This window comes from Phocoena phocoena, chromosome 16 (genome assembly GCF_963924675.1).
Source record: "Phocoena phocoena chromosome 16, mPhoPho1.1, whole genome shotgun sequence".
NCBI lineage: Eukaryota > Metazoa > Chordata > Mammalia > Artiodactyla > Phocoenidae > Phocoena > Phocoena phocoena.
Genome location: NC_089234.1, coordinates 4955199 through 4975985, shown reverse-complemented (window position 1 = coordinate 4975985; position 20787 = coordinate 4955199). Strand labels below are relative to the sequence as shown.

At 44.5% G+C, this 20787-nt stretch overlaps 1 protein-coding gene across 1 annotated transcript in view; it reads left to right on the top strand.

Annotated features, from left to right (window-relative positions):
- Positions 1–20787, top strand: part of DOCK1 (dedicator of cytokinesis 1) — a 474607-nt gene that overhangs the window by 346218 nt on the left and 107602 nt on the right. The window contains exons 21-22 of the mRNA XM_065894212.1: positions 11858–11936; positions 19838–19938. Of these exons, the coding sequence (XP_065750284.1) occupies positions 11858–11936; positions 19838–19938 (180 nt within the window). The remainder of the gene's footprint in view (positions 1–11857; positions 11937–19837; positions 19939–20787) is intronic.

The window sequence follows — 20787 nt, the reverse complement described above, 5'->3', positions numbered from 1 at the left end:
GTTGTAGGATTCCACTTCTGTGAGGTCCCTAGAGTAATCAAAATCCTAGAGACAGAAAGGAGAAGGGTGGTTGCCAGCGGCCAGGGGCTGGAGAGAGTAGAGGGTTACTGTTTAATCAGGACAGAGTTTCTGTTTTGCGAAAAGAGCTCTGGAAATGGATGGTGGTGACGGTTGCACAACAAGGTGAACGTATTTAATGCCACCGAAACGTGCGTACATTTAAAAATGGTTAAGATAGTCAGTTTTGTGTTACATGTACTTTACCGCAATTTTTTTAAGCATTTATTAAAGAAAGAAATCAAAAATCTTTATTTACAAAATTAGGCTGTGGGGAACCTTGCCTTGAAGGATGGGAGAAATAGTTGTAGGCAGCGTGGGAAGAAGCCAGGGGTGGGTGTGTATTAGTCATAACAGTAATTGATACCGTTCATGAGACAACTGCCGCATCACAGACATGGAGACGTCAGAAAAGCCTGGTGAGGTCTGTGCTAATGAGCCATTTTCCATAGCGCGACCCACCCTAAACCCTCCAGCCCATCAGGGACAGAGGTGCTTCCTGAGCATTAGCCCGGGCTATGGAGCAGGGTATGCTTGGAGGCCGTGATGACCCATGAACTCTGTACGGCAAGCGCTTGCTGCCCAGATGAGTTAGAAAAGAGTTTGACAAGAGAATGTGTTTCAAGTCTTTGCTGTAAAGGGCCTTAAATGTTAAGGGTCTTAAACCTGGGGAAAATTAGAAAACATTCTAAAAACAATAGGGGCCGCTATGAAAAGGCTGCCCACTGTAGGATTCAACAAAATGACATCCTGGGAAAACCAGATCTGTGGAGACAGTAAAGATCAGTGGCTCGCAGGGGCCCAGTGGGAGGGGGAGGGTGGACAGGCAGAGCGCAGAGGGTTTTTAGCACAGTGACACTATCCTGTATGATACTGTAATGGTGGAAATGTGTTCTTGTATATTTGTCCAAAGCCGTAGAATGTACAGCCCCAGGAGTGAGCCCTAATGACGCTCTGCACTTCGGGTGACGATGATGAGTCAGCGTAAGTCCATCAGAGCGAACGCATGTACCGCCCTGGTGCAGGATGTCAGTCGTGGAGGAGCCAGCGGGGATGGGGAACGCTCTGTACATTGCATTCGATTTTGCTGTGAACCTAAAGCTGCCCTTAGGAATCCAGTCTGTTTAAAAGTAACAAGAGCAATAATAATGTGGGAGGGGGGCAGGATGGGGGAGAGTGGAAGCAACCAGGAGCAGAAGGTGGTAATTGTTGAAGCTGAGTGAGGAGTACGGGGGTCTCTTTTGCTGTCTACTTTTGCGTATGTTGGAAATTTTCTCCATACAGTGTAGAAGGAACACGGTTGCAGGGTTATACTTGTATCGTGCTGACCTCACTGACTGACGCTTCTAAGGAAGGTGGCATAGTTGTGACCAGTTGTCACCTTGATCTAAGCCTACTGTAAGGAACATGGCCTTTTGCTCCTCTGAGCTTTCGTTTCCTTATTTGTAGAATATTAGGTAATTCACACCCCACAAGACTTGTGAGCATCACACACAGTGATGTCTGTGAAGTAACAACACCGCCTGGAACGCACAAGGTGCTCAGAAGACGCTTTACCAGCAAAGCAGCAGAAAGTTAGGTGGGTGGTCAAGTGGCAGAGAGCGGTGGTCGGTCCCGCCACTTTCAGGATGTCTCGCCTTCAGCCCACAGCGGTTCATGCGCAACACGCACTGTTTGGGCCGGAACCTGAGACAGGAGACAGACCGTGCATCTAGAGCACCGCTGTGTTGAGCATGAGTCAGAGCTGCAGACCAGGGCCCACCGATGTCTGCTCCAGGAGACCCCCAGCAGGGATGAGGCCTTCTTAGTCTGGAGCAGACTCTCCCTGGGAATTCTCTGTATTCCTGGGCCTCACGGACTGAGCCCACTTCTTCCAGATCTGTGGATCTCCCAGAGCTGGCCAGCAGAAAGGTTCAGAGCAATTTGCATTTTAGTTAGGAGTCTGATGGATGTCGAAGCCTTATTGATTTGAAAAAGAAATGAGGAAATCTCATGCATTCGGGAAACAAGGGCGGCCCACCCTTTTGTCTTTCTGGCCTCTTCCCTGCTTTAAAGTCCTCAGGGCCCCCACTGCCTACCATCAGAGGTGCAAATTCTGCACCTTGGTGTCTCCAACCTCTCACGGCCCCAGCCAACTCTTCCAGCCTCATTCCCAGAAAGTTCTCATGACACTGGTCTTCCCACTGTTTCCCAAGTTGCAGAGACTGGGGGCGGGTCCCACCAAAGCCCCCCACCTTCTGTGCATCACTTCACCTCGAGACACACCAGGGTCTTTCCTAGAAGTCACTTCTCTGTGCTCACGTGGTCTTCGTTCCTCACCCACGATCCCACCGGGGGAAGTGGCTGATGCTGTTTAGACACTGACTTGATGCCATGCTGCTTGTGGGAGATGCCAGGGGACCGATCAGCTGGAGGAAAGCATCCGTCCCTGGGAACTGAAGTGACAGCCTCTGCGCCTCTTTCATCACTTCACCTGAAGTTGCCTCTCCTTCCCAGCATTCCTGAATGATGCGGAAAAATCATTTTCAGGCAAATTTCCAGCCACGATTCCTGGACTTATTTTTCTGCAGGGATAGGATGTGTCGCTTTACATTTGTTGCCTTTTGTCTAACCACTTTGCGCAAAACATTTTGTTAAAAGATGCAGATTTCTTTTTTCCCCCCAGAGCGACTCTAATGTGAATGCCAGACGTATTTAAATGCCCTCATATTGAACTGTACAATCTAATTATATAGCTTAAAGTAAGTTTAGAGAAGGAATAAGAGAAGCCCCACAGCTTCACCATTTGAGAAATGGGGCTTTGCCTTGCACTGGAAGCTCAGGGCATCTCTCGATAGACGTATTTCTCTCTGTAGTAATAAGGCCTCTCATCTTCCACTTCCATTGGCAGCAAACACTGGGTAACAGAGATACAGAAATGCCTGTGGCCCTGTCACGATAAAGTCATTTCAGGGACTGTAATTGTGCCAGGAGCTTCTAGTAGTTAAATAGGTTTCTGATTATGTTCCGCTTTCTAAGTTCCCTTCTCAGTTAACACATAACTGTGCTCCTTTGGTTGCTGAGCACACATAGCTTTCCAATAGGTCCCTTCGGGGGACGGTCCCCTGCTGGAGCTCACGAGGCAGCCTTGGCCCTTTTGTGCAGGGATACAGTGGGGATGTAGGTGAGAGGCGAGGCCGGGGGATGGCTTCTGGAAAACGCCTGTGGTTGGGAGACTTGGAAACCGGCAGCTGCCTCCTTCTCAGAGCCTAGCCCCGCCTCACCCAGCCTTCTCTTGAACACGTGCAAAAGTCAAGTCATGGGGCTTGTGTCCCCTTTTTACCAAATGCTACTTCCCATTTTGTAAAGTGTCAGCCGAGGCCATAGTGTTCAAATGACTTTGAATTATGTGGGAGTACATCTTCCTTACCTTTAATCTCAAAGGTAAAGGGAAAAAAAAAAACCCTGAGATTTAAAGTTCAAGATAGTTTAGAGGCCCCGTAGTTTAGTACCTTTATGTATTGGTTGAAAATAGGAGAATTTCAAAAACTTGGGCACCTTTTGAAGGTCTTCTAGCCAAATGTTTACATGGATGTAAAGAGACAGATATGGATGGGTAGATAGATAGATAGATAATAGATGGTTAGGTAGATGGATAGATGGATAAACAGATAGGTAGGTAGATGATAGATGGATAGATAGATGGATGGATGGATGGATAGGTAGGTAGATGGATGGATAGGTACATGGATGGATGGATAGATAGGTAGGTAGGTAGATAGATAGATAATAGTTGATAGAAATAATTAGATTAAAACTGTAATTGGATAAGCCTGTGTGTGTAGCCAATTAAACTCGTATTTGACACCATCAGGAATTATAGCACAGCATTTTGTTTCCAGCGGCAGCTCACTGTAGTTAAATGTCCATGTAGAAGAGAAGGAAGTCAAGGAGAATTTCCTGGGCTTTTTTGTTTGTTTGTTTTTAATTGTATGAGCTTTGGGAATGAGTGATCTCTGTGTCAGCAGGCCCCCAGATTATTTAAAATGGGTAACGTTGTGACAAGGGGGTAAGGGTGATGACTGACTCTCTGGACACAGGAAGGAGTCAGTTACCAAGCAGAGTGAGATGGAGTTCTTTCCATGGAGCCATTAACAAGAAAAGGTACAGCCACTGGTCTTGAATAATTTGAATGTCTACAGACAGTACATCTAGACTTTAGGGCTTCTGAGTCTTTGGGGGATTTGCCTGTGGCTCTCTCTACATTATTTATTTTGTGTGTTCGGTTTTACCTTTAAAATGTTTAGATTATAAATAAATCCTTTCATAGATTAAAAATGATTGAAAAGAGCTCTGTGAAATATTGGCTTGCCCTTTTTCTTAATCATTTTGACCGTGTGGGACAGCATCCATGAAAGCATTTAGTTCTCACACCATTAGCTTCGTTTTTTAGAAATTACTTCATTCTCGTGGCTCAGAATGAGACATGACTTGCTTGGTTCACATCTCTTCCACTCCCTCTCTTTTCTGGCAGAGTCAAAGCAACACCTGTCCCAACTGCTCCCTGCCTTCTACCCACCGTGTTCTCTGTCCCCTCCCTGCAAGCATCTTGTTCTCGTGTTCTTGGGAGCTGGGAACATTATGAACAGTAGGCATGACCTCTATTCACTGGGTCCTGACATTTATGTACAGTGATGTTGGATGGAGAGAAAAAGACCAATGCAGATTGCCAGAGGGTAGATTCCCCCTCCCCTCTAGAGCAGGCTCTGAGTGTGTGGGGGGGGGCGGTGGGGGGGGGTGTTTGTTTGCGTGGTAGGAGTTCCTGGACATACCACTGGCTCTGAGACATCTGTTAGTGCAGTTATAAACTGATGCTCCCTTAGATCAGAACATTTCTAAATATGCACAGTGGTAAGATGTGCTTTGGGGGATCCTGATGTGTAAAAGACGAGGTTCCCTCCATTAAGGAACTAGCTCCAGAAGTGGAGGGGAGCAATACCCAGCCATAAATGCCAAATGCCTAATGAGAAATTTGGTTATCAAGAACCTCTAAAGAGCTGAACCCCACAGTGGAAAATCTGCTTGGAATGCAAGGACTCCAGGGAGAGCTGGGGGCTACCAAATATTCTAGCCTCCCTGAGCCCTCTGATGTGGGTCAGGGCTTGATCTCCTGGGCCAGCTCATCCATCCATCATCCATCCATCCATCCATCCATCCATATTCATCCATTCATTCTTTCCTGTGGCTAATACATAGTGAACATATGTGATGTGCCGGATGCCAATTTGGCATTGCAGACACGCGGGTGAATAAACAGGACCATTTGGGAACAGTCTGGAGGGCTTCTCTGTCCTTGAGTGCAACTCCAGCGGTGCCCAGCGTGGACAGGGTCACCAGGGACGCAGAGCGGAGCCCACTTGCACCCCATCCTCCCTCTCATTGCTCCCCGACAGAAAAGACTTGCTCTTCCCCTCTGCTGAGCTGGGCTGAAACCCTTCATTTCAGACTGGTAAGGCACCTGCTGTCCAGTCGCTTGGCTTAGCTCTGATGCTTCCCATAATCTTTGACTGAAAGCAGATTGTTACGCACACGTTTCTAATGTGATTTTCTTACTTATTTCCCGCAGTTTGATGGTTATTAGAAATAACTCATGAATTACAGCAGATATTAAATATTCTTACCTAAAAGTTAGCCTCTGTTTATGTTTCTTTTTGCCTAGTTAATTGATTTGTGTTCAGGTGGACTTGGAACATTGCTAAGATTTTAATCCCATCAAGTGTGAAAGGTAGGATGGAATGTATGTGTGTCCTGGGTGGCTCTGCAGAAGTGAGGTGGCCCTTGATACCTGTAGCCTGAGTGGCGCACCTCTGTTGCAGCATTGATGATGGTTTTTATTTGATCATCTCTTTAGTTTTTCCCCTACAACTTGTATTCTGTGTTATTTGTTTTTTTTTTGTCCTGGCTTTTTAAAAAATTTATAGCGACTCTAAATTATAGACTGTCTCTCAGCATTGCCCCTTCTCAGTTGTCAGTTCATTAAAAAGTTTTTGCTCACCCTTCATATCATTTCAGCATGGCATCTTTTTTTTTTAAGTCATTTTGAGCAATATCTTTATTTAACTAGCCGAAATTGTTCCAGAGCTTAATTAGAAGTAACATCTTGCAGCTGTTTGGGTGCTATCTTAAGGCACAATAATTAGCCCGTAATAATAATGCATGTCCAAGTGAACTTGTCGTTATTGTCATAGAGGGCTGAAGAGAGTGGCTTCCTTAAAGCTCACAAGGACTCTGGGCTGCGCCAGTGAACGGCCAGTTCCTGAAGCCGAAGGAAAAGTTAAGGGGAAAAAGAAAATGTCCCCGGCCGGAAGCCTAGTGGTTTTGTGCTGTCTGATAGCCCCTGTCCGCCCCATGACAGGAAGTTGTTTTACTCCACCGACACTTGGGGTATTCCTCCGGTTGCTGGGGTCAGCGCAGTGCACATCCCCAGATGCTACGGAACACAATTGCCAAGGGTCACACGGGCCGGGTAGAGCATCTTCTTTTGAGCCATGCATTCCGTACTTCTGAGGACCGAACATGACACGGGCAACCTCAGCCCAAGACTGGAGGGCTGATTAGGGTTGCCAGGTGACCTGTATATAAGAGGCGTGTCCTGAATCTAGTGATTTTGTCCTGGTGCTGGATTAATTTGTCAGGATGCCCTCAATGCCCTGTATTCAGCTTTTTTTTTCAATAAATTACGAAATTCAGCCAGAAGAGCTGTTTTTCCAGTTTAACTAGGCATCTCATAGTGGCAGAATCTGGCCACCCTATGGCTGATGGATATGCTGCTGCCCACTCCATGCTCCTGGTTAGTGGACAAGCCAGCACGCCCATGCCCCTCCATTAATAGTCACTTACAGCACCAGTTCCTCCTTTCTGCTTATATCTTAACATCCTCAGGGAAGAATTCAGATAACTCCGGCTACGGTTTTCTTCAGCCACTAAGACAGCAAACTCCGGCACAGGTCATTTGTCATACTCGTTGTGGTCCTGGATCCCTGATAGGTCTCTTAATGAAATGATGTCTGCAAATCCTCTTTCTTTGAGCTATGCCAGAGAAAGCTGCATGATAGCGGGTGTTGGACAGGAGGTGATGGTGGGAGGTGGTGATGGAGACCTCCTTAAAGCCCCAGGTGGACCTTCCCTCTCTCCCTCCTCCCAGGCTAACTGGTCTTTAGTGGCTCTGGGACTGTCAGGGCTGGGGAGCTTCTCCAGGCATGCATAGCTAAAGAGATCCTGTTGTCAGAGAGCACCACTTCCTAGTAAGTAACCTAGATTTCTCTTACACTCTGGCTGCTTCCTGCTGTCTAAATAGAGGAAGTGTAATGAAGTTTATTATCTGCGACCTAACGCTAATCCCTCTTGCGTCCTGCCTTTGTGCAAAGGGAGAAGGGTCATTTGAAAAGAAATATCAGGACTGAGCTCTGTTGTTGTAAACACTCTCCAGAGTAATAAAACAAATCTACTGAACAAACAACCTTGTGAAACACTTAGTACTCTGGAGTCATTTGTGACAACCCTGAGCTGTATAATGTATTCCATCACAGGAAAGGAAAGATCAAGGTATGGAAGGCTGTGATATTTTGTCCTGTGTTCTTAACATGGTACCTTATCAATGAATCAGTGAATTAAAATTCCTTCTAAAACTCTTGTCAGGTTACTCTCATATCTGCTAAAGCTTTTTCACTTTATTTAAACAAGTAAATAGTGACTAAAATTAGCATTTGGCGTATAGGACAAACGATACTGAAGTAAGCCATACGTCCAAGCTTGATGATATTTCACCTATCGATAAAAAAAAAAAAATGCCCCCTGCCATACCAGTAAACAAAGGATATTGCAGCCAGCAAGCCATCACATTATAGCCACCCCTGTGGTGAGCCCAGAGTGAACTCAGGACGAGAAAGCACAGGATACTGGCCCCAGAGAGCTGAGGTGCACATCAAAGGAACGATTTCAGTGAGCCCAGACTCATATCTTCCCATATATGAAAAACACAAAATTCCTTAACTTGAGATATCTGATTTTCTTTTTCTTTCTTTCTTTCTTTTCTTTTTTTAACTGGAGTATAGTTGCTTTACAGTGTTGTGTTAGTTTCCGTTGTACAAGGAAGTGAATCAGCTGTATGTATACATATATCCCTTTCCTCTTGGACCTCCCTCCCACCCCACCCCCATCGCACCCATCTAGGTCATCACAGAGCACCTAGCTGAGCTCCCTGCGCTGTACAGCAGGTTCCTGCTAGCTAGCTATTTTACACATGGTCGTGTATATATGTCAGTCTTAATCTCCCAATTCATCCCACCCTCCCCTTCCCCCCCTCCACACGTCCGTTCTCTAGATCTGCATCTCTATTCCTGCCCTGCAAATAGGTTCATCTGTACCATTTTTCTAGATTCTACATATATGCGTTAGTATACGATATTTTTTTTTTCTCTTTCTGACTTACTTCACTCTGTATGACAGGCTCTAGGTCCATCTACATCTCTACAAATGACCCAATTTCATTCCTTTTTATGGCTGAGTAATATTCCATTGTGTATATGTACCACATCTTCTTTATCCATTCATCTGTCGATGGATATTTAGGTTGCTACCATGTCCTGACTATTGTAAATAGTGCTGCAATGAACACTGGGGTACATGTGTCTTTTTGAATTAAGGTTTTCTCAGGGTATATGCCCAGTAGTGGGATTGCTGGGTCATATGGTAGTTCTCTTTTTAGTTTTGTAAGGAAACTTCATACTGTTCTCCATAGTGGCTGTATCAATTTACATTCCCACCAACAGTGCAAGAGGGTTCCCTTTTCTCCACACCCTCTCCAGTATTTATTGTTTGTAGATTTTTTGATGATGGCCATTCTGACTGGTGTGAGGTGATACCTCGTTGTAGTTTTGACTTGCATTTCTCTAATAATTAGTGATGCTGAGCATCTTTTCATGTGCCTCTTGACCACCTGTCTTCTTTGCAGAAATGTCTATTTAGGTCTTCCACCCACTCTTTGATTGGGTTGTTTGTTTTCTTGATATTGAGCTGCCTGTATATTTTGGAGATTAATCCTTTGTCAGTTGCTTCATTTGCAAATATTTTCTCCCATTCTGAGAGCTGTCTTTTAGTCTTGTTTATGGTTTCCTTTTCTGTGCAAAAGCTTTTAAGTTTCATAAGGCCCCATTTGCTTAGTTTTTTTTTAACAACTCTATTGGGGTATAATTGCTTTACGGTGGTATGTTAGTTATCGCTTTAGCAAGGTCCTTTTTGACCCACCTCCTAGAGAAATGGAAATAAAAACAAAAATAAACATATGGGACCTAGTGAAACTTAAAAGCTTTTGCACAGCAAAGGAAAATGTAAACAAGACTAAAAGACAGCCCTCAGAATGGGAGAAAATATTTGCAAATGAAGCAATTGACAAAGGGTCAATCTCCGTTTGTTTATTTTTGTTTTTATTTTCATTACTCTGGGAGGCGGCTCAAAAAAGATCTTGCTGTGATTTATGTCAAAGAGTGTTTTTCCTATGTTTTCCTCTAAGAGTTTTATAGTGTCTGGTCTTACATTTAGGTCTTTAATCCATTTTATTTTTGTGTATGGTGTTAGGGAGTGTTGTAATTTCATTCTTTTACATGTAGCTGTCCAGTTTTCCCAGCACCACTTATTGAAGAGGCTGTCTTTCCTCCATTGTATATTCTTGCCTCCTTTGTCAAAGATAAGGTGACCATAGGTGTGTGGGTTTATCTCTGGGCTTTCTATCCTGTACCATTGATCTATATTTCTGATTTTGTGCCAGCACCATACTGCCTTGATTATTCTAGCTTTGTAGTATAGTCTGAAGTTGGAGAACCTGATTCCTCCAGCTCTGTTTTCCTTTCTCAAGATTGCTTTGTCTATTTGGGTCTTCTGTGTTTCCATACAAATTGCAAAATTTTTTGTTCTAATTCTGTGGAAAATGCCATTGGTAGTTTGGCAGGGATTGCATTAAATCTGTAGATTGCTTTGTGTAGTGTAGTCATTTTCACAGTGTTGATTCTTCCAATCCAAGAACATGGTATATCTCTCCACCTGTTTATGTTATCTTTGAGTTCTTTCGTCAGTGTTATATAGTATTCAGAGTACAGGTCTTTTGCCTCCTTAGGTAGGTTTATTCCTAGGTATTCTTTTTGTTGCAATGGTAAATGGGGTTGTTTCCTTAATTTCTCTTTCTGATCTTTCATTGTTAGTGTATAGAAATGAAAGAGATTTCTGTGCATTAGTTTTGTATCCTGCAACTTTACCAAATTCCTTGATTAGCTCTAGTAGTTTTCTGGTGGCATCTTTAGGACTTTCTATGTTATAGAATCACGTCATCTGCAAACAGTGAGAGTTTTGCTACTTCTTTTCCAATTTGTATTCCTTTTATTTCTTTTTCTTCTCTGGTTGCTGTGGCTAGGACTTCCAAAACTATGTTGAATAATAGTGGTAAGAGTGGACGCCCTTGTCTTGTTCCTGATCTTAGAAGAAATGCTTTCACTTTTTCACCACTGAGAATGATGTTTGCTGTGGGTTTATCATATATGGCCTTTATTATGTTGAGATAGGTTCCCTCTATGCCCACTTTCTGGAGAGTTTTTTTTATTATAAATGGGTGTTGAATTTTGTCAGAAGCTTTTTCTGCATCTATTGAGATGATCATATGGTTTTATTCTTTAATTTGTTAATATGGTATATCACATTGATTGATTTGCATATATTGAAGAATCCTTGCATCCCTGGGATAAATCCCACTTGATCATGGTGTATGATCCTTTTAATGTGTTATTGGATTTCGTTTGCTAGAATTTTGTTGAGGATTTTTACGTCTATATTCATCAGTGATGTTGGTCTGTACTTTTCTTTTTTTGTGATATCTTTGTCTGCTTTTGGTATCAGGGTGATGGTGGCCTCATAGAATGAGTTTGGGAGTGTTCCTCCGTCTGCAATTTTTTGGAAGAGTTTGAGAAGGATGAGTGTTAGCCCTTCTCTAAATGTTTGATAGAATTCGCCTGTGAAGCCAACTGATCCTTGACTTTTATTTGTTGGAAGATTTTTAATCAATTTCAATTTCATTACTTGTGATTGGTCTGTTTATATTTTCTAATTCTTCCTGGTTCCGTTTTGGACAGTTGTACCTTTCCAAGAATTTGTCCATTTCTTAGTAATCTTTTGAAGTTCTGACTACCTGGTCTTTGTTGCAAAAACTCCTGTGGATCCTGGCCCCACCCTCACCTCTTTGGAGCCGTCCCTCAGAGCGATCTGAGATGCTGTGTCCTAGGCTTAAGTCCTCAGTTTTGTCCGCCGAATAAAACATAATTCTCACCTTTTAGGTTGTGCATTTTTTTCCAGTCGACATGCCAAACCATTCCAAGCCTGACAGTGTGTAATAGTGCTTTCAAATGCTTCACTTTAAAAAGCCAGCTAAGCAAAGACCAATTTGGTAACACTGATACATTGTGACTTGAGAAAAATATTTAATTTGCACCTTTTCTTTTTTAAAAAAATTAAGGTTTTTAGTGATATTTTTCATATGTTACTTTCACACTCTGTTATTTTGGTCTGTTTCTTTTATTCTGCATGTTTCCTTGATTAATTTGGAGAACATCTGCATATAATTCTCTGGGCTTTTCACTGGCAAAACCTCACAGCTTTTCACAGGACTTAGAGAGTTCCCGTGCCAAGCAGTCTTGGATTGTAGCTAGTTGAAATGCCAAACCTCCAAAGGTGCCAGAGCAGAAGTGTGTAATTATGTAATTTTCTCTTAATCTTTCAGAGTCTTTCTGCGAGCGATTAATCAGTATGCAGATATGCTGAACAAAAAATTTCTGGATCAAGCCAACTTTGAGTTGCAGGTAAGAGAAGAGGTAGACATGACCTTTGTTGAGAAATCATGTTAAAACAAATTGCTGGTCTGAGCCCATATCTTATATTTCTAATCCTTGAACTTAAGTTTTCCCGTTTAAGGTGTGGAAATGGAATTTACAGTGTGTGATACTGGAACCCGAGGATTGAAAATGATGCCTTTGGGCTATTTGCTCAGTTTAGCGACGAAGGAGATGGAGCTGTTTCAGAGTGAAAGTCTTGAATCAGAGTGACAAGTAGGGACTCTCTGAGCAGGAAGGCCACGACATCTCAATTGGTGAGGCTGCCAAGATAGTCTCAGACCATCCTAATGTGATGAGGGTCAGCCCAGGAGGAGAAGTGGGTCTGCATCACTGAGCCCAGCTTGCTTGTAGATGTAGGTTTTCCCCTGATATATTCTCTTCCGGCTTTGTGCAGCCCCAATTGGCCTTTACCAGGCAAAAGGTCCCAGCCCTGCAACACCCCTGGGCTGTGGTCAGCTGATCCTTCCATGTTGGCCCTACTTCTCCAGTGCTTGTGGAGTGCGTGCGTGTGTGTGTGTGTGTGTGTGTGTGTGTGTGTGTAAAAAGGGTTGGTTTTTCCCTGGCATGATGTCTTACTATGCATCTACTATTTGTGACTCTCATTTCCACTGAACTTCGGATATATTTCTGCTAATCATGATTTTGCCATTATGTAGTTTCATTTACTAAAGTTTGCAAATAAAAGCATCCAAATGCAAACAGGTTAGTTTCCTGGGTGGGATTTTTCACTGAGAAGGAACCTGAAGAATTTATGTATACCCAGAGGGTGGTCTGGCTCAAAACTGAATTACCAGAGAACAAAAATTAGACAACCATCTACCTTCCCTTTTGCATGGTCTTCAGAAAATTTAGAGCTAATGTGCTACTCGGTTTATTAGATTAAGTTCTTAAGTGCCTAGGCCCTATTTCTTGTATCATTTTTTTAAATTAAAAATGTTTTATCGTCATTTAAGTACATAGGGGTACATCAAGTACTGTGTATTTGGAAATGTTACTTACTATTTTTCACAATTTTAAATGTTTTATTATTTTCTCTGCTTAATGTTTGTTTTCACACGTCCTGATACACAGATACATGCACGTAAAATATTTATGCAGTGTTAATCCACACATCGAATAAAATATGAAAGGCCCCTTACCACCCTTTCACCCTTTTCTCCCTCTGCCGGGTAACTTTTTAAATAATTGTTGTGTGTTCTCTTTGAGGCTTCTTTAAGCATTTACAGTCGACCCTTAAGCAATGTGGGAGGGCGGGGTGGAAGGTGATTAATCTGAGTATAATTCGGCCAACCACTATGCAGTACTGTAGTAGTTACTGCTGGAAAATATCCACCTGTGAGTGGACCCGAGTAGTTCAAACTCGAGTTGTTCAAGAGTCAGCTGTATCTGGACCTAGACCTGCTTTCTTTTGGTTTTGAACGTGAATTGGGTCGTGCCAGCCGTGGTTTTCACTTCTATCATGTTCCACAACATAAATGTTACCAACATTGGTGCAGGCATTCCTGCACTGATAACCTGCAGGCTGTTTTCAGTTTCTCCCGTTTCCAAGCAGTGCTGCCATGAACAGTGTGACACGCGCATCTCAGTGCTGCATTGCTATAGAACAGGTTCCTGGAAGCATAATTGCCAGGCTTGACTGGTAAGATATTTTAAGCTTCACGGACACTAATAAATTACCGACCTAAAATGCTCTAGCAATTTGCAATCTCACCAGCCTTCTCTGAGAGCAGTCATTGTCTAGAGTCTTCTCCCATACCAATTTCTTTAAAATTGTTGACTCTTATTTTTATTGGTATTTCTCTTGATTGCTAGTTGGGTTGAGAGTACTGATTGGCTGTGAGGATTTCTAGTATGAACTGTCTGATCATTTCCTCTGCTTACTGTTCTCTTGGGCTATTTGTCATACTTTTTTGTAAGTTGGAATTCTTGATATAGCCTAGTCATGGGTTTAGGTTTATCGTATAGAAATATTTGATTTTTCTGTAGTTAAATGTGTCAGTTCTTTTATGGCTTTTGGGTTTTATGTTTTGCTTGGCAAATCCATCTTTGATTATAGATTTAACTATTCTTTATGTAGATAGTCTCTGATAATACCTTTATAGTTCTGCTTTTTTTTAACTTTCCAATGATTAATCCATCTGTGATTTCTTTTTTTAGTGATTTTTGAAAAATTGATGTATAGTTGATTTACAGTTGTGTTTGCTTTAAGTGTACAGCAAAGTGATTCAGATACCTATATATATATACATAAAATATATACATCTATATTCTTTTTCAGGTTCTTTTCCATTATAGGTTATTACAAGACATTGAATATAGTTCTCTGTGCTGTACAGTTGGTCCTTGTTGTTTATATGCATCTGCATTTTCTATAGTTAGCGTTAGGGGCCAGAGTTTAACTTCACTTTTTCTCGCATTATTTTATTGTCGACAAAAAATTAGTCGGTCTAAGAAAGAATTGGAAAATTTAATTCAAGCTGAATTTGAGGATTATAACCCAGGAAGAACATCTCAGAAAGCTCTGAGAACTGTTCTGCCAGTTAGAAATCAAGGCACAGGGCTTCCCTGGTGGCGCAGTGGTTGAGAGTCCGCCTGCCGATGCAGGGGACACGGGTTCGTGCCCCGGTCTGGGAAGATCCCACATGCCGCGGAGCGGCTGGGCCCGTGAGCCATGGCCGCTGAGCCTGCGCGTCCGGAGCCTGTCCTCCGCAACGGGAGAGGCCACAACAGTGAGAGGCCCGCGTAACGCATAAAAAAAAAAAAAAAAAAAAAAAAATCAAGGCACATATAAGTTTTTTTGAGACAGAGGGTGGTACATCAAATGACATATTATTGACAGTTTACATAATCCAGATCTAAGTCATCAAGTTGGGTCATGTGACCCCTTACAAGGTCAAGAAGGGATGTTATCTTTTAAGGAGTTGTCTTGTTGATGCGAGGAGAATGTTTCTCTTTATGGTTGAGCAGCTATTTTCTGCCGATGGGCAAGGTTTGGTCAGTGCCTAATGCAGATACACAATGCACAGTGAGGGGAGAAAGGAGTCCAAAGGGCAGAGAAGAATTTTTATGTTTAAATAACATATGAATTTTATTTCACATTATAAATAGTTTCTTCTTTCCCAGTGATTTGAACTGCCACTGAGGAAACTCATAATTACAAATGCATGTGGGTACAGTTCTGTTTTCTGTGTTATTACCTATGGGTTTTATACCCAGCTAGTATAACCAGGACTTCCCCGTTAGTGTGTTAATTCAAGAGTGTGTTAGTGTGTTAATTCAAGAGTCAAAATTATCTTGACTCTTTTTGCGCATTTCCTCTTCTGTGTGAAGTTCAAAATCACCTTGTTAAACTTCTTAAAAATGCTGTCTACATTTTAACTAGGATTCTGTTGAATTCATAAGTAATTGTAGGGGAAATGTAACAGCATTTTAGGGAATACGTGGCAGGATTTATTTTCTCCTATCCCATACAGGAATATTTAGGCCTTTTTCTGTGTCCTTCATTAGGTTTTCTTGTTTTATCCGTGTAGGCCGTGCCTGTCACGTGAGATGGCTGTGTGTTTCAGGTGTGACTGCGGTGGGTGTGGGCTCACTGGTTATCGCTGAGCTTGCGCATTGTTTCATGCATACGGTCCTCTGGATGCTCCCTTCAGGCCCAACACCTTGGCTGCAATGAGCCCTTTTGGCCTTTGTCCCTTGGCAAGTGTGAAGTGCATTTGATTGTTCCACTTTGGGGGGCTCCCACCCTCCCACCCCCAGGGGGAGGCTTGGGTGCCATGTGGCCGAGGCCGCCTTCAGCGTGTGGTCCAGGCAGTGGCCGCTCCCACAAGGTGCATTTTTATGTTCTAACATTCCCTGCACAGTTCTCTCTCCTGACACTTCCTTCTCCTTTAACTAGTCATCCCTGTGGGCTGCTACTGCTTCCCTCTGTCCCTCCTCAGTCTGCCTCTCATTTCCAGCAAGTATGGTACAAAGAACTTTTTTTTCTTAACCTTATCCTAGTGAGCTGCCAGCCTGACACCCTATCACCTCCCCAGATCTGTAGTATATATTTCATACAAACAGAGACCGTACCCTGCCTAACTAGAGTAAGAATACCAAATGCAGGAAACTTACATTCTCATCACCCCTAACCAGTCCTCAGACCACATTCAAGTTCAGTCGTCCCAATCCCATCCTTCAGAGGTCAGCATCACAAATGCCATTAGTTGTCACATCTGAAGTCACACGTAGCTTACAGGGTTGTTTTTTTTTTTTTAATGTTTGTATTTTTTATGTGATTTTTTAAAGACTTTGTTAATGGCAGTTTCAAGTTCACAGCAAAATTGAGAGGGAGGCGAAGAGATTTCCCGTAGACCCCCGCCTCCTGCACACGAAGCTACCCCACTATCAACATCCCCCACCAGATGGTACATTGTTACAACTGATGGACCTACACTCACGCATCGTAATCACTGAGTCCTTACTTTACATTACGGTACACTGTAGACGTTCTGTCCACTCTGTGGGTTTGGACAAATGGAGAATGACTTGCATCCAGTTCCATTGCCCTAAAAATCCTCGTCCTCCTCCTGTTCATCCCTCCCTCCCCCGATGCGTTCAGTTTCTGTGTGTCTTTCGTCTCCTTCAGGCTACAACAGTTGCTCACTCCTTCCTGGCTGTTCTATCCTCGGCACTCTTGCAGAGCCCGGGTCTGGGTTTGCAGACGGCCCTGTACTTGGGTTGCCTCAGGTTCCCCAGTGCTTAGACCCAGTCTGCACCCTTGGGAGGAGCATCACGGAAGTCATGACCCCTGCCCCCCATGCCAGATGCTCCCAACTCCTGGGGGGCCCCCTCGTCCTGTTCAGGCTCTGACAACGGCCAGGGGATTTTTGATGTGCACGATAGGCAGCCTCCTCATTCCTAAGGATATAAAAATCTCCTGTGGGTCCCAGTCTTGCTTTACAGGTGGAAACTGAGTCGCCAGGCACGTGGGCCACGAGGGAACCTCCTTCTTCAGGGCATTGGACTACGCAGTTCCCCTAAATATCTCCCAGGGCAGGGTTTTCAGGAGACCTGTGGCTCAGCTGTCGTCCTGGCCACTGTGTGAGCGAAGAGAAGGAATACAGAATTAGTGAAACTGGCATTTAAAAAGACACATTCATATTTTTGTCGATGTTGTTTCTATGGGCAGCAGGTATACATTAAAATACGTTCTGGGTCCTGCTCTAGTGGTGCCCCTCACCCAAACGTGGCCAGGGACCACTGCCAGTGCTGTGAGAGGAGGGCACTGCTGGGAGGTGGGTGGCGATAGCAGGGAGGTGTTAGTTCCAAAAACAAAGGAAGCAACTTGTACGTTATTGATTTGAGTCACCCCTTTTATTATAAAAAGGCCTAAAAGAGAAAGTGCCTTTGTGGGCAGGAAAGAGTATGGCCTGTGAGGTCCAGGATGGCCCGCTGGAGACCCTTGTTCTGCTTCATGTGTTTTTTTTTTTGTGGTTTGGAGCAAGTCTCTGAACCTCATCTGTGAAATGGGAAGACCAGCCCTTACCTGGGAATGAGCTGCTCTGTTCCTGAAGAAATGCCAGTTCCTGAGGAGCACCGGATAAATGAAGCCCACTGCACTCTTAGCTACATCCATGCTGGAAAGTTTCCTCTTATTTCTCTGGTCGCTGAAAATAGAGTCATTACTGTTGACACCTTGTTTTTACGTAACTCTGTGTAACCATCTCATTTGATGCAATGAATGTTATCCCTGTTTTGTAAATAAGAAAACCAATACCCACAAATTTCTTCCTAAGATCATTGAAGGCACCTCGGAGCTTGGACACGTGATGGAAACTCTGTCCAGCTCTTTCCCACTGAGAGCAGGTGAAAGTTCCCCTGAAGTATCCTGTGGTACAGGAATGGTCCACTGAGGAGCATCTGTGATGGCCAGTCTCTGAGCCCCTTGCTGCAGTTCCCGGGCGGGGGAGGGTCTCCCCGCTTATCTCGCACCTGCGCTCCCCCACCCTCGGGTGCCGCCTTCTGAGAGAGGATGCAGACGGAAGCAATCTGGAGGAAGTGTCCATAGAGTTTTCATTTGCATTTGAGAAATCCCCATGGGTTCATCCCTCAAATATTGATTATTCCTGATGGATCACTTACTTTGAGCCAGGCTCTGCCCCGGACCAGGAATCCTACCCCCACCCTGTGTACCGTGGAGTGTAAAGGGAGGATGATTAGGGCAGGACTGTAGGGACAGACCAAGGTGCTCGAGGGCGCGGAGAGGGCAAACACACCTGGTCCTGGTATGCTAAGACCCAGTGAGGGAGGAGAGCGGGGTGGACCCGGCATCTGCAAAGGCCCAGGGGTGGGGAGAGCATCAGCTCGAGGATCTGATGGGAAGACAAGGGTGCAGAGTATGGATGGAAAGGCTGCTGCAAGGCAGAAGCAGAGGGAACCAGGCAGTGGGACTCCCCTTCAAACTCTGTTCTGACCGGAAACATGTGGGAAGTTGCTGAAGAGGTTTGAGCTGGGGTGTGGCCCCCTCAGATTAGTGTCAGTTCCCTCTGGCTGCCCTGTGGGACAAGGCGAGGACAGGAAACAGGAAGCAGGCTGTTCCGGTCTGCGAGGGATGATGCCGGCCTGGGGTGGGTGATACCCCAGCACTGAGACAAAGTGGGTGGGCCTGGGAGGGATTTATAAGGGGAAGCAGAAGGACTTGCTGATTGAAACGGTGGGATGCTGTGAGGGACAAAGCCCAGCATAAATCCCAGGTTTCTCCCCTGGGCAGTGAGGGGTATGCCCGTGTCATATATTGAGTTCAAGCGAAAAGCCCCCATTCATGATCCAAGAATTCGTCCTTCATTTAAATTTTCTTCACCTGGTCTTAAACATGGACCTAATCAGGGGGTCTTAGTTTCATGACTTTAGGAATCTACATAACACTTCTTGTTGAAGAACACTTTTATGGAATACTGTGTCCAGATACACAGAGCTTCCAGTGAAGAGCTTTACGAGGACAAAATCATTTTATAGTAAATTGTCATTTAAGCCACGTACAGTCTGTAAGTCCTTGACATATGAAATGTTGGATCTTTTTACGTTTTCCTCAATTTTCTAGTGTGTATATATTTTTAGTCTCATAAAAATGATAAATTATAGAAATCTATACAGTAAGTCCCCTACCTACGAACCTTCAAGTTGTGAACTTTCAAAAATGCAAATGTGCGTTCGCATGTCCAATCACGTACGTTAGTTCACGCGTCTGGCCTACATTGTCCCTTGCGTGCGTCCTCTACAAGTGGTTGTGCTTTTGTGTACTTTACGGTACTGTATAGAGTACAGTAGTACCGTGTCTTTATTTCAAGCCCAGGACGTCCGGAAGCAAGCGTAAAAGCAGTGGTATATAGCTGATTGTGTTAGTTGGGTACCTAGGCTGACTTTGTTGGACTTACGAACGCGCTCTCGGAACTCCTTCGTATGTAGGGGACTTGCTGTATACTATGAGGTAAGGGGCTCCATAATACAGTATTAATAACAGCTAACATTTATTACGTGCTTACCGTGCTCCCGGCACCACTGGATGGGCACCGCATGCCTTTACTCCCTCCGTCCTTTAGCAGTCCTATCAGGTAGGTACCTGAGGAAACCGAGGCACAGAGAGGTTAGAGTATCTGCCCAAGTAAGTGGCTGAGCTGGGATCTGACTGCATGCACCGTCAGAGCGCATGCTCAGCCCTGAACCACACCGTGGGTGGCTGATTAGCAGTGTGTACGTAGAGAGTGTGGCTTTCAAACCTTTCAGAAGTGTGTGCTGGGCAAATGCTGTTCTAAGCGTCTCGGAGCGTTTCCGAGATCCTCTATTAATGGGTTCGGCACCTTAGCATCTCCCCTTTTTGGTTTCAGCTGTGGAACAACTATTTTCACCTGGCTGTCGCTTTCCTCACTCAAGAGTCCTTGCAGCTGGAGAATTTTTCAAGTGCAAAGAGAGGGAAAATCCTTAACAAGTAAGTCCACGTAGCCCCAAATGCACGGGCAGGAGCCTGCAGTTCTATTAGCACAGTCTTCTTGCGTCTTCTAAGCCAACTGGGTACCAGTTGAGATGTAATCATGGTGTAACGAGAGGGTGGTTTCACACCGTGAATTGAGTATTGCCTTTTGTAACCCATGAATGCAGATCTAAAGCTGCAGCTTCATTCTGGTGGGTTGCAGGTCAGTGTCGTTCAGGACTGTTAGCACCGAACAGAATGGGAGGTTCGGGAGATAATTGCTTTTGCTGTGCACCGTGCTCATGTCACACCACGTATGGTTTGCTGTGTTGCTTAATTCTCCAACGCTGCTTCAAACAAGGAAGCTTCTGACGGAAGCTGTTGGCGTCTTGGGATTGTGGCACAGCTCATCGCAGAGTGATGAGTCATCTGGGGTTCCTTCTTTGCAAGAGATGACCCCGGTCCTCTTCCAGGCGGGCGATCTGAAAGCGCTTAACTAGCCCTTGGATTATCCTGAAAACGTCTGAGAAGCCCCGGGGAAGCCAGGATCCCTGCCTGGCTCCTTCAGCACTGCATCCCAAACAGCTCCTGGTCCAGGGTCAGGAAAAGAACCCTTACGTGGGTTTCTTTGCAACCCTTGGGCACTCTGAGGGCCTTGCCACCTCTCTCTCTGCCTCAGTTTCACCAGCATCTCAGTTCTCTGGGGGCCCCTTCCATCGGTACATCACGTTGCTAAGTCATCTGTCCCTGTTCATCACTTCGTAATCCCTCTGAGCCGTGTTGACGGTTCCAAGGCATTGCCAGCCTGGTACCATCACTGAGGTTAGAGATTCCAGGGCCTCTCAGAAGGGGACAGCCGCTCAGCCC